General features: G+C 33.1%; 1 protein-coding gene across 3 annotated transcripts in view; it reads left to right on the forward strand.

Moving 5' to 3' along the window:
* Nucleotides 1–13,176, forward strand: part of LOC144967821 (signal peptide peptidase-like 3) — a 57,394-nt gene extending 44,218 nt beyond the window's left edge. For all 3 annotated transcript variants that reach the window (XM_078905484.1, XM_078905487.1, XM_078905486.1), the window contains exons 4-14: nt 1,145–1,245; nt 1,745–1,864; nt 2,358–2,436; nt 3,215–3,327; nt 4,598–4,704; nt 5,476–5,547; nt 5,807–5,895; nt 6,198–6,243; nt 6,886–7,039; nt 7,877–7,986; nt 9,144–13,176. In XM_078905484.1, the coding sequence (XP_078761610.1) occupies nt 1,145–1,245; nt 1,745–1,864; nt 2,358–2,436; nt 3,215–3,327; nt 4,598–4,704; nt 5,476–5,547; nt 5,807–5,895; nt 6,198–6,243; nt 6,886–7,039; nt 7,877–7,986; nt 9,144–9,212 (1,060 nt within the window). In that variant the 3' untranslated portion in view covers nt 9,213–13,176. The remainder of the gene's footprint in view (nt 1–1,144; nt 1,246–1,744; nt 1,865–2,357; nt 2,437–3,214; nt 3,328–4,597; nt 4,705–5,475; nt 5,548–5,806; nt 5,896–6,197; nt 6,244–6,885; nt 7,040–7,876; nt 7,987–9,143) is intronic.
* The last annotated feature ends 841 nt before the right edge of the window (nt 13,177–14,017 follow it).

Genomic DNA, 14,017 nt, shown 5'->3' on the forward strand with positions numbered 1-14,017 from the left:
TAGAAAGCACTCGAATAATGCTGGGGGTTTGATTTTATCAATACTCCTGTTACTTTATTGTTATTTTAAAATCAATAGTAGGATTAAAAGGGATTACGTTTGTATTTATCTGTGACATTGGAAGAAGATAAATCTGATTAAATCTTTTGCAATTGTAAAAAATATACACACAGTGGCCAACTGTCTTGTTAAAATCGGGACAGTCCTGACCCTTGCATGTCCTGTGATTATGCTTTTTTGACAAGCAAATTAAAATAGGGTAGCAAAAAAAAAAAGCTGTAAATCTAGATTATAATGTTTGATATTCCCAAAAATTTTGTTGTTTTGAGTCATGTCGGTATTGTGTGTTAGGGTGTCACGTTTTAGCTCTTTGAAAAGTTGACAGCTATGCATATAGAAGAATATACTTTGTCTCTTTGCCATCACTGAACTGTCTAAACTCAAAAGAAACTGCCAACGATCTTTGAATGTGCAGGGATGCCCTTTGTCTGGTTGAAGCCGGAAAAAACATAAAATCTCAGACTGTCTGTTATTTTTTTTCTTTTCTTTTCTTTTTTTTTCTGCTAGAGACTTGAATTATTGGGTTTTAAAAAAAAAATTATTTTATTTTATTTATTTATTTTTTTGGGTTATTGTTGTTGTTTATTTAATTTTTGTTAATTTTTATTTTTTAGTATTTTTTTTTTAAAGATGAAACTATTAGTTGTTTGAAATAAACAGTTAAGGGAAAGCTAGAGGGATATTTATCCTTTTATTTTATCATTTAAGGGTAATACCATTCGATTTAGGGTGCTTTGCACAAACTATTTTCATATGGTTTTTTACACAACAAAATTTCAAGGTTTTGGAGGGGGGGGGGGGGGGGTTGTATTTTTTTTGTTTGGTTTTGTTGTTTTTTTAAATTAAAAAAACAAAATTTATATTATTATTATTTTTTTTTTTTTGGCAAAGGCTTCCCTGAATGTGGTTTTACCTCTGTCATATTTAAATTTGTAGTCATTGATAGTTTGTTGTGTTCAATGAAGTGAGACATTCGTGGCAGCTTAATCTCTGGACCTTATTCTCTTATGAATGGGAGATGGCTTAGTTTTACTGATATTGCTCCGTGTTTATAAATAAATCATGCAAATTTTGACATTTTCAGATCTTTAAATCTGGATAGAGAGAAGGAGAAGGACAAAGATAAAGAAAAAGAACTGTTTGGAGTAGCTTCAAAACCCAGCAATGGCAATGATGGCGAATCTCGTAAGTTGTGGTCTCATATGTTTGGATGTGGGTTGCATCAATCTTTTGGGTAGAGATCTTTATTAATTGAATTGATGCTGTGCATTCATGTAAAATACTCACAACATCCTCTAGCCAGATATAACATTCCAACATAGAAAACTGTAACTAGGGAAATAGATATAAGCTACATTAAAAAAAAACAAAAAAAAACCCGATATGACAGGAATATTTTGAACCCAGGAAATGATATTATAGAGGTCGTAAAACAGTTCTAATACATTTTGGTTATTTTTATAAAAGGTGTTATGTGTAGGTATACACTTTTCTTCATGAATAATCCAGTATTTAATGACTATAAATTAACCATTTGAGGCACATTGATTATAAGAGTTCATATTAGTTTATTTGTTATTCCTTTCTTTTATTTCATAATTTATTCTTGTAATCTGTAGCTTCAGCTCTTCTAATTGGTTTTATCTATTTATTTTTTTAAAAATGTTTTTTTATTTGAAATCAGAGATGCAGATTCTCGACTCATGTCAAGCCATGTTCCTTCCGATTGGTGCGTCTGCCTCCCTTCTCATCATGTTTCTCTTCTTTGACTACCTTCAGGTGGTCTTTGCTGTTTTCACAGCCAGTAAGTATCTACCTCGGGGCTTAGTTAAAAATTTTCACCACCTGGACGTGATGGTACATATATTGATATATCTATATATTATTATTATATTAATTATTATTATTATTATTATTATTATTATTATTATTATTATTATTATTATTATTATTATTATTATTATTAATTTAATTATTTATTTACCTATCTATTTATTTATTTATTAACTTTTTTTTGATACGCAGCCACAATATAGAAAGAGGTAGACATAAAGATGACATGAATTATAACAAGTGAGCATTGAGCCATTTGTAATATTTCAATAATAAGCTGTAGAATAAATGTAGATAAATAGATAGATAGATAACTCTGTTTCTAAGAAATAAGGTGATTGATTACTTGGCTTGACTATTAGTTGGTACTAGATGAACAAAGAAGAAAATTATGATTTGAAAGTCTTACCATTACATGCTTTGGGATCCAGATAATGTAACGTTTATTTGATTTTCTTCCACAGTTCTTGCCACTGTGGCTTTAGCCTTTCTTCTCCTTCCTATGTGTCAGTACTTTGCTCAGCCATGCTCCAGCAACCAAAAGTAAGTCATAAATGATGTGTTCAATGAAAGATCACAGTGAACTTAGCAATCAGTTTGAAGATATCTTTTTAAAATTAGTATTTTTGGGAAATTTACAATAAATTAAGAAAAAACAAAAAACAAATACATTGCTGTTAAAATTGTATTTGGAAAGTTGCATACTGTGCAGTTCGATGGGGTTCTTGAGCTTACAAAGGATATTGCCATCTGCTGCCCTGATCCCCAAAAGCTATTTTTTTGATTAGTAATTAATTTCTTGCCTCTAAGCTCTGGAAATAATTGGGTTTTTAAAAAAAAAATGTCACTGTTACTGCCCGAATCTTTAAATCGACAGTTTTCAAAGGCAAACAACGTTAGATATTTCATCCCAGTGTATAGAAGCATCAATGTTTTGAAGTCCATCAATGTTATCGAGTGGTAGCTTTTATAGTCATGATCTATTGCGGATATGTGGTTTGTTTGTGGTTTCTGAGTTAGAGGCTTGTAAATGAATTAAAAAGTCACATTGAACTGAATTCTGAAACTTAAGGTATTGTTGATTTTTGGGATTTTTTTGGGGGGTGGGGGGGGGATTGTTTTGTTTTTTTTCCAGCACTGATTTCCTTTTCAATAAAAGCATACCCAATAGAAATGACAGGTCACATATGTGCTTTTTGAATGGGAGTGGCTGGATGAATGAAATGTGCAAAATGTGCTTTTCTTATTTATTGTCAATTTAGTTTTAGAATATATTAGTGACCAAATAATAGTCTACAATGCGTCTTCATTTTCCTTCCAGAATCTCATTTGGAGTATGTGGCAGATTCACTCCAGCAGAAATCATCTCTTTCTTCATGTCATTTACTATTGTGTGCATATGGATATTGACAGGACACTGGCTGCTGATGGATGGTAATCTTTGCATTATGCATTCAATTATTTTAAACTAAGAAAAGAATAGATTACTTAACTTTTAAACTTTTGGCAGCTTTGTGGTCTTGTCTTGTGGTATGACACTAGCCATAGCCATAGGTCCCTGGTTTGAGTCTTACTACAGTTGGCTCAAGGTTGAGTCTTTGGAAAAGACTCTTTTCTGGCATTCTATCATCGTTTACGTAGGTGTAAAATGAATATCTGGCCAGTAACAGTACTCTCTCTATTGAAAAATGGTAATAGTTCTTTACAGGCGTCATGCCTCATCTTATATGTCAAATATTGCTGTTGGCTTTGAACCTTTTGTAAAGTGCTCTGAGCACATTTAGCATTAGCTACGCTCTAAATAAAATTTCAAGTTTTTTTGTAATTTATTATTAACTTCTAAGATGGCAATATTCTGAATAAAAAATGGGCATTTAAATTGCCTGGTTATGAAGAGTAGTTACTGGAATTATAATTTATTCATTCCCCCCCCCCCCCCCCCCCCCCCCCCCCCCCCGTTCGTTATTTCAATAATAAAGTACCCTTTCAACGTAAGGCACACATACTTTTATTATTTTAAACACCACATTATACTCTTAGTTAAAAAAAACAAACACTCACTATCACTAAGTTTGTCGTTAACTATCCTTTCTAATAGAAAATAACGATGTATAAGAAACCAAATATGATAGAAACTCCAAATAATAAGTAAGTTTTCAAAACAAAACAATAAAAAAAAAGCTTTTACATAGTGCAATATCCACTTTACGTGAGCAAACAGCTTTATAGTAGGTCCAAAGTCAACAGCAGCACTGAACATGCAGGATGAGACATATACAGCCTGTAATGATTTCTTTTGGACAGAGACAACACTGTTCCAACCAGATACTTATTTTACACCCATGTACAGGTAAGATGAGAAAATGTGAGTAAAAAGCTTTTTCCAAGGACTAAACTTTGTGCCACCCACATCAGAACTCAAACCCACAACCGATAGGTTAAAAACTGAATGCCTTACCTATAGAACACAAGCGGCGTGATGAGTTGTTGTAGTTTGATAATTAACATATCTTGATGTTTTGACATGTTTTCTCATATCACTACACATATTCACTCTTTGGATATGACCAATGACAGTTACAACATTGCCTCGATAAGCTTTCGATAATAGAGATATGAAGACCCCATATTTTTCATAATTTCTCCGATGAGATGATATTTGCATTATCCAATTCGTGTTTCTTCTTCGTATTTCCTTTTCCAGCTCTGGGTATGGGCCTTTGTGTAGCTTTCATTGCTCTGGTTCGACTTCCAAGCCTCAAAGTGTCCACTTTGTTGTTAGTTGGTCTCCTTGTCTATGATGTCTTCTGGGTAAGTATTTCATTCATTTCATCACAATTTTATTGAATGCAATAAGAAACCTGCCATTATATAAAAAGATCTGTATTATTTTCAGACATATTTCATAGAGCTCATTTTTAGAACCACATTTGTCCAAATTCATATATTTCCCTCAAGATTCAGATTTGTGAGACCAGAATATTAAATGGTAAATTGGTGATTTATGTTTTGGTATTTATTTAACTTGGATATCACTGTGGATAAAAAAAAATATTTGCCATTGGAAGCATTTTCATCTTAAGCAAGAGAATGAAATATAGTCCAGTTATGTTATTTAATAATTTCATTGAAAACTACTTGAAAACCACAAATATAATTGGTATTGGTTTAGATTGGGGGGAGATGAGGGTCAAACTTGGCCATATTTGGATTATTCGTCTAGAATCAGGAATTTTAAAGGAAAATTCTAGAGAAAATTATAAACTTATTATTTTCCTCAGAAATTGGATCTATTTGCAAGTTTATTTTCACTATATATAATTTAGCTCTTTGTAAAATTACAAATCTTGCCATTGATGGAACTCACTTGTCATTGATTTTTTTTTTTCTCTTCCAATTTGTAATTGTTGGAAAAGGATAAAGATTTTAATGTTAATCATCAAGTAGGCAGTGGAGTCACACGACTGTTAATTGGAATAGTTTCTGATTTACAACCTGTAAAGTTGTCATTTTCTTTCCTGATCCAGGAGTTGTAACAATGTTTAAAACGAAACTAATTTCTTTTATGCTTTCTTTGCACAGGTTTTCTTCTCATCGTATATATTTAGCACAAATGTGATGGTTAAAGTGGCTACAAGACCAGCAGAGAATCCAGTATGTTGAAATTTTTGTCATCCGTGATATTGCTTCCTTCTCCCTTTTTTTTCTCTCTTTCCCTTTTTAAAAATTAGCGTAACTGAAGACATATTTTAACAATTCTTTTGTGTGATTTGTTTAAACAAATTTTTAAAATCATCTTGAGTCTAACCTGTGATTTTGAAAATAATGTTTAACCATGATAGATTACAAGAATACCGTATATATATACTTATTGATTATGAATTAAATATGACACATTTTATTTCAATTTCAGGTTGGTTTGTTTGCTAAAAAGTTACACTTGACAGGCTTAATCCGCGATGCTCCCAAGCTTTCTCTTCCAGCCAAAATAGTTTTTCCAAGGTGAAAAATTATTTTCATAAGCCAAATTGTTGACTTTTTCCCCTGCCTCCCCCTTCCCCTCCCAATAAAAACACAATAGTTTACTCAATGATATAGAAAATTGTTGTTTTAAAAAACTGTATGTCTTTATTTAATTTCATTTAATTTTATACTGACTATGATACCCTAGCATACAATGATTTTGTGTGTGTCTCATATTATTTACCTTTTTGATGTTAATAATTAATGCCTGTTTTATTTAAATGATTGATTTGTTGATTAATTGATTGATTTATTAATTAACTGTATTTTTCTCTCACCAGTTCTCATAACTCAAGCCATTTTAATATGCTTGGATTAGGTGATATCGTAAGTAAATTTTTGTATTGGAACAATGTTGTCACATGTTCATGACACATGTTTGGACATAAATATGAGTCTCTGCCTATTTTGCCACTGTACCAAGATTTGGGATAGGTTTAGATTTTACCCCAAAATTGTTTGCTGAAAATAAGAATATTTTTCTAATTTTAATTTACAACACAACTAAGGCATTTTAATATTGATGGTTTAAGTTTATGTAAAACAGGATAGAAATCTTCTATTTTAGGCTGATTCATGTTTTTCTGTCTTGAAATTTGGATTTGGTTATTTAAATTTTAAAATATTTTTTGTTACTTCTATAATGGTGAAAACTGTTTTGTCTGCAGTTTTAAGAAGGGAAAGATTAGGGGAAAGCGTTTATTTTAATTTCCTTAAACTTTTAATATTTATAAATTTTGATTTTAGCGATTTATTTCTTTTCTTTTGGGACAACAGTAAACCAGGTTTTTTTTTTTAGGGAGGGGGGTTACATTTCGCAGATGTTGATTTCTTTATAAAATGTCCCATCCCATGTTTGGTATTGAATCACATTTTTTTTTACCTGCCCAAAAACTGATAGTAAGACTCCTTACATCAACACTGGTCCATAAATGGATGCAGTATTAAACCTATTCATTACATTTTCAGGTTATGCCAGGCTTGTTACTGTGTTTTGTTCTCCGCTATGACGCATACAAGAAATCACAGATCAGCAACACAGCAGAGGCTGGTGTTCCACCCCCATCAACATATTTACAACGGGTCACATACTTCCATTGCTCCCTAATCGGATATTTTCTAGGTTGGTTGTTTTTTTTGTTTGTTTGTTTGTTTTTTTTTAAAAATTTGAGTGAGCTATCTCAAATATTCTCACACAATTCCCTTTTGGTAACTATGCCCCTCGTTTATTCATATACAATTCAAAATAGGATTTTCCCCAGTCATGTTGATTATCGGCTTGCAAACAGGTATCAAATTGCATTTATTAATATGTCATTTTGTTAATGGCTGTTGATATGCAATCATGCTTTTTAAATATTTTTTCTTTTCTTCTTTTCTTCTTTTTTTTTTAATTTATAATGTTTGTGGGGGGGGGGGGGGGGGGGGTAAAATAATTATTTTTAAAAAAAGTAGTGTTAGTTGGCCTGTCTATTTTTATGAAATTTATCATTTCGATGATACATTCTTAGCATATGAAGGTTGAGTTTCAGGGATTTTTTTTTTTTTCCAACTATAATTTTGTAACTGCTTTCTCTGATATATTGGGGTGTTTGATAGCTCAATTGGAAGTGCCCTCTCCTCACATATCTGTATTGATTGGGGGCAGTTGAGATGTTTTCTGGTCCCTCCCTGTCCGACCAGCATCGATTGGGTGGATGGGTCTATTAGATCTGGCTGAAAGTACTTTGCATCAGACTAGCATTCTATTAAAAGGATTGCAGGCAGTTGCTATAGTCTATTTAAGGCTACACAAAGTGGGATCTATTTTGGTTCCTTGGGGTATATAGCTCCAAAGAACATTTTTATTGTGGTTTGATATGCATTTTAAATCACTATTAGCTTGCACAGATGCCACTTTCCAATTATTCACGTTAAACTATGAAATTTATTAACAATGCCTCATGTTTCCTATATCCAGGTCTTCTCACAGCCACTGTGTCATCGGAAGTATTTCGAGCTGCCCAACCTGCCCTTCTGTACCTCGTTCCTTTCACACTCCTTCCATTGTTGACTATGGCTTATTTAAAGGTATGTCAGCTTGAATGGGCAAAGGCTGAATTAGCACTGGCCCTCTGTGTGTGTGTGTGTGTGTGTGTGTGTGTGTGTGTGTGTGTGTGTGTGTGTGCAGGGTTCCCGCAGCCTCCTTAAATTCAAGGACACCTTAGTAGTAGTAGTAGTAGCGTATGGCTACACCTCCAAATTCATTTAGTCAACCCAGCTTCGAAAGTCTTCCCCCGCCCTAAGGACTGTTTCATAGACACCTTCAAGTTTAGTTACTGGACAGTGGAGGATGATGTGTTCGTTGGTCTCTGGAGCTGCCTGACATTTCCTGCTCCTCTCAATTTACATTGAAAACTACTTGAAAACCACAATGGAATTGCTGTAGAAACCATGTGTGTGTGTGTGGCTTAGCCTAATTGAATCTGTCAGTTTGTCTGATTGTGATGAAGAAAAAGAAACTGTTGTACCAGAATGTTTATCATATGATTTTAGTTGGAAAACACAAGTGTTCACTGTTATCAGAATTTTATCAGAGGAGGTTATTAGGTGAAGACAGAAAAGGGGAGGGGGTGATACTGGTTGCAGGTGGGTAAAAGTGAAGTTTTTCCCCGCTGTAATGCCTGAATAAAATTTTCTAATTATATTTTTAATCATATAAAGAATCAACTTATTTCAAATCAATTTTTCGAAGGCTTTTAGATGGGAACCAGTTGGCTGAGGTTGCGCTCTCCCCATCCTCACCAGCCAAAACACACATGATCCCTCTTTCCCTTTTTGAGAGCCAGTAATTTTAAAATTTTCCCTCTCAGGGTTATCAATGATGTTTCCTATGTTGACTCTAGAATAAAACCCTGGGCAAAGTGACTCTGCCACCCAATGACAATTTATTTTACAGATGTGAAACGTGTAACAATCAATAAATCCAAGCAGAAATGGAATAAGAAAATCCCATCATTTGAACACAATCGCATAAGTTGCACCACAATCGCATTAGTTTTGTTGGCAGTGCAGTAATAAATACTTTGTAGCAGTGATAATAGCACTCTTTTGGTCAGCTCCTTTAGTATTTGATAAAATAAGGGTACTGTCTGGATACTTCTTTATGTTCAGTGTAAATGATAGATGGATGATTGTTTTGAATCACTATTTGATTTTCTTTATTTCCTTCTCTTGTTTCCATTCAGGGTGATCTTAAACGTATGTGGCATGAACCTTTCACATCAATAGGAGTACCAAAACATATGGAAGTGTGAATAAATTGGCCCAAGTAATCAAGAAACCAAAAAATTATTCTATCAGGCCAAAGGCATCACAACAAATTTCAACGGCTTATTCATCTCAGAATGTTTGAAAGACTCAAGTGATAATATTTCCTCACAGCGGATGGCTGGGAATGTCTGCCCTCACAGGACCAGGAAATTCTATAACAACTCTTCTTTTCTGTCTCTTCTATCCATCAATATCTGTAGTCCCCTTTCCATGCAGCTTTGTGTACTTGATCTTGAATGAGACCACTTTGTTTTATATAGGCCCTGTCAGGGTTCTTTTACTAGTGGGAGGCAGTTAGATGGAAGCATTTCATTTTTCAATTTTTTTTTCTCTTGTAAATCATTACTCTTCAGTTATAATTGGTATTTCATCAGTTGATGAATTATTTCCATCTGAGATTATCCTATTGGCGGTGGTGCTTTTGCCAGGTCTCAGACTAGACACAAAGATAGATTGCTCATGGGATATATTACTTCTATTCACTGTTTGAACTAGTCTTCTTTATTTTAGTTTTTCTTAGTCCTTGTAAGCGAAGATCTACTATTAATCCTTTGACTTTCCCATTATCCTTCTTTTTTACTATCACTGATGTGACCAGATAAAAAACAAACAATGTTCATGTTTGATGAGAAAAATGTTGGTGCTTATGGAAATTCAGTACAAGAATGGAGGAACAATTTAATTCACTTGTGTACATTTGTATAATATATACTTAAAAATCATCTGGATCATCATTTAAATTTTTTCAATTTCTGTTCTATGGATAACATGATTTGGCAGAACTTGACTGGATAATGGATTATAGTACCATCCCATGAATTCAGTTTTGTTCTTTTGTAAACAGAATGAAAGTTGATTGAAACAAACCTTGGTATTGCAAGTTAGCTTTGGACGTCATCAACCTCATCAACATTATGATATAATTCAACAACAGCTGTGCAAGAATGTATATTTATGTTTATAGTAGTCACAAATGTTTCAGATGAACTACTCTCATATAGGTCACCCTGAGATAAACCAAGTTAGAGAAGCTCTGTTAAGATAAAACATCAAACAGCAGTAGCTGATGCAGTACCTTTTGCTGATGTCACGGAGGTATTATGATGGACATTGACATTTTTGATTAAAGTTCTGTTGATTTTTGTGTTACACAATAAACAACACCTGTAACTTGCCTTATAGGTGGGAGGGAAACTCCTCCATTTTGAGGTCCGATCTGTGGATTGTTGTGTTACACAATAAACAATTCGTGTAACTTGCCTCACAGGTGGAAACTCCTCCATTTTGAGGTTCGTCTTTAAAATTGAATTTAGAAGCATTCATATTTTATACTGACTTTTCTTAGAAATCATGCTTAACGCGTGCTTAAAACGAATTAAAAATTTGCCCAGAATGCATTGCTTGGCCTCAAGTTTTCTTCAACTGGAGCATATTATCCCCAGTCGCTCCCATTGATACTTTCTTACTGTAGTCACTGAAACCTGATTTACTTGATAAGTTCATGAATGCTTTTTACTTTTTTAATGGACTATATTTGGTGATCAACCAAAGTTGATTTTAGAATAATTTGATGGGAATACAATGGTGTTTCAATTTTCTGTTTTTTTTTTTGTTTTTTGTTGTTTTTTTTCTCTCTTCTATCTTCACCAATCGTCTCAGCTGCTTCACTGTATTGTCATAGTTATATTATGTGTTTCTTTCTCAGTAAAAAATGGTAAACTAGGGCTGCCCTATATGCGTTAAACATTTTTATGGTTATGTATGGATGTATGTGTGTGTGTGGGGGGGGGGGTGGTGGGAGATATTGGCTTTTATTCTCTTTTTTTTACTTCCTTTTCTTAGCCTTTATTGAATGCTTAAGTTCCCCAATTGTAAGTTTTTTGACATCAGAATCAAATCTCAATAATAATAACAACTTATTTTCCATCTGTCACATACATTTTTATTGTTGTTTAATAATGTTAGTCATTTGTTCATTTGTTCATTTACTTTCCCCGTGCTTTTCCCCCCTAAAATTCACAGCTTTGATAAAAAAATTTTTAAAAATGAAAATCAAGCCCATCATGTATTGGAAGTCATTTCCAAATTTATCCAACATGAAAGGTGGCAGCTGACTGGAATTTCGAGCGAACATTTTTCCTCCACATTATATACTTTTAAACAAGTTCTATTTCTTATAATGAGATTCTTGTAGACATTAAACGAGAACTAAATTACTATATAGTACTAATAAAACAAAGGAGAATCAAAGGGTGACGAACCTTTTTGAAATATAGCTGGCAATTTTGGTTGCAGGGCTAAAAATATAATTTAGATACATTCATGTTTTATGGATATCTTGGAGTCTGGTCATATCGGATATTTAACTGAAAATGTTCCCCATGATATGAAGAATGCTCATGTGTTTTTGATTACTAAAATTGTCTGAATAATTAGATGGAGCATGTCCCTAGAATAAGACTTCCAACTCATGACCTTTCTTTTTAAAAATATTTTTCTGCTGCAACTGATTTTCTGTTCCCACCTATGAAAAATTTTCTTCCTAAAATGTGGTGAATGAATAACATGGTTGAAGTCTCATTTTGTTTGTGTGTACCAGATGAATTGTTCTTTTTTTTCTTCTCTTCTGTCTTTACCCTTCGATTCACTAGTGGATTTTTCACTCTGCTTTAAAAAAGAATAGACCACTTAATTTTAAGGGGAATTTAATCTAAATTGTGTCAACAAAATCAAGATTTGACAATACATAAAATATTGTGCCATCTTGATGATTCTTTCCTTTAAGACTAAAGAGTTCTTCTTCATTAAGAGAACTGATGTGCCATCAATTGTATGTATGCTTTGTCACCGTTTGAGGCAAAGTGAATACTTTGTCTTCAAGAGTGACTGTACTGAGCTTGTTTATTGTTTTACATCTTTTTCTCCATGCTTTTAAAAAAAAATGGTTAAATGTCATTCATTATTGGTGTTGCCCAAAAGCTCCATTTTATTGATGCTGTTCGATAATATCAGAGATGGGTGTAAGAGATTTGTAAGTTCCAAAGTTAGAACTAGGGCGGTCTCCTAAAATGGTACACTCTTTGTTTATCACTTCCTCCTTACCAGTTAACTGTGTGCTTTGGAAAGTTATTCATTTAAAATTTGGTCAGAAAACTCATCCTTCAAATATCGATCAATTTAAACGACCCTCATCTTGGTGAAAACTCACAAACCTGGGGCCTTGCGAGGTCATAGTCCTAGGTTTGAGGTTCATTTCAATCAATCAATATTTGAAGGACATGCTTTTCAGCCAACTATTAAATTTGTGTCTTCCCAGACTATGGCAGTTAAATGGTTGATATAACGTTTTGACATCAAGCAATTCCGTGTATTCTTCCCTTGTCTGGACGGGACTCGTAGACTAGACATGTGAACACATTGTTGCTTTCCTTTCTTTGGACCAATCCCTTATTTTGTCAAAGCCTTTTCTTCAGTGCTCTCAACAGTGTGACTGACGTTGATATTATATATAATAAACTAAAAAAATTCATTACACTTAAAATATCCTGTCATCTTCCTTTTCTTAGGAATTTATATGGTCTAAAAGTTTTGTAAGCGCAGTTTTACTCCTTAAAACAACAAAGTTGATATACTGTAATGTACTTAGATGGTATTATTGAAATTATTATTGCTCTCACGCATTCACTTATCGTGATTCAAATCCATTCCTCTCATATTTTTTTTACTATTGTATTATTGTATGATAATAATGATAATCCATTTCCTCATTGCTCATTATGGCCAAGGGTAATAAATAAAGCAAAATGACAAATCAATGTTAACTACAATTTTCCAGCTTTACCTGGCAACAACTGCAACGCACCACTTTTACCTATAAAAATGAAATAATTTTAAACAAGAACAATTTAAAAATGTATAAGTAAAATAATTGAAAATTAAAAAAAAAAAGAATGATATACGAGTACAAAGTTCCCAGACATCAGTTTCATATTTTCAATGTTACAGAATGTGCTGAGCTCAGTGATTTCGCCACATCTCACCAAAATAAAGTCAATGTCAGTGATAATGCAATAAATTGCTCTTTGTCTCTTGTACTTTTGCTTGTGCACCAAAAAATTAATGATTTTAATCAAGAAATCAGAACTACGCAAGTGTTTGATATCAGTCAAAAGAGAAAGAGGCAAGCTAGCATTTGATAGTCTACATTTTCATTCATCTTTCTTGACCTCTTAATGTTGAAAGAAAAACCAAAACTTATATGAGGTGTGTTGAAGCTGTTGCTTCGTATATTTTTTGAACATTTTATTTGGCAACAGGTGTAGTTTAGAATTCTAAATACCTGTGAAATAATTCTCTTCAACACCTATCATATAGATATAAGCGCGGGGGTAATGTAGAGCTGGGTCAAATTTAGACCACCCCCCCCCCCCCCCCCAAAAAAAAAAAAACAAACAAAAAAAAAAACAACAAAAAAACTTTTTGTGAAGATTATTGTGAACCTTATTCCTGAGATTTGGATACACATAAAATATTTATTGCCGATATAATTCTGAATTATTGAATACATTTATCATCTCTATGTCACAGACCTGCCACTTGATAATATAATATTATCAGGTTTAATCAGTATAATATACAGGTTTGAACGGTATGATATTCAGGTTTAATAAGTATGAGACACAGGTTTGATCAGTATGATATACATGTTTGATAGTATAACGTGCAGGTTTAACCAGTATAGTATACAGGTTTAATCACAAAAATATACAGGTTTAATCAGTATACTATA

This window comes from Berghia stephanieae, chromosome 3 (genome assembly GCF_034508935.2).
Source record: "Berghia stephanieae isolate SIO BIC M18660-M18661 chromosome 3, UCSD_Bste_1.3, whole genome shotgun sequence".
Lineage (NCBI taxonomy): Eukaryota > Metazoa > Mollusca > Gastropoda > Nudibranchia > Aeolidiidae > Berghia > Berghia stephanieae.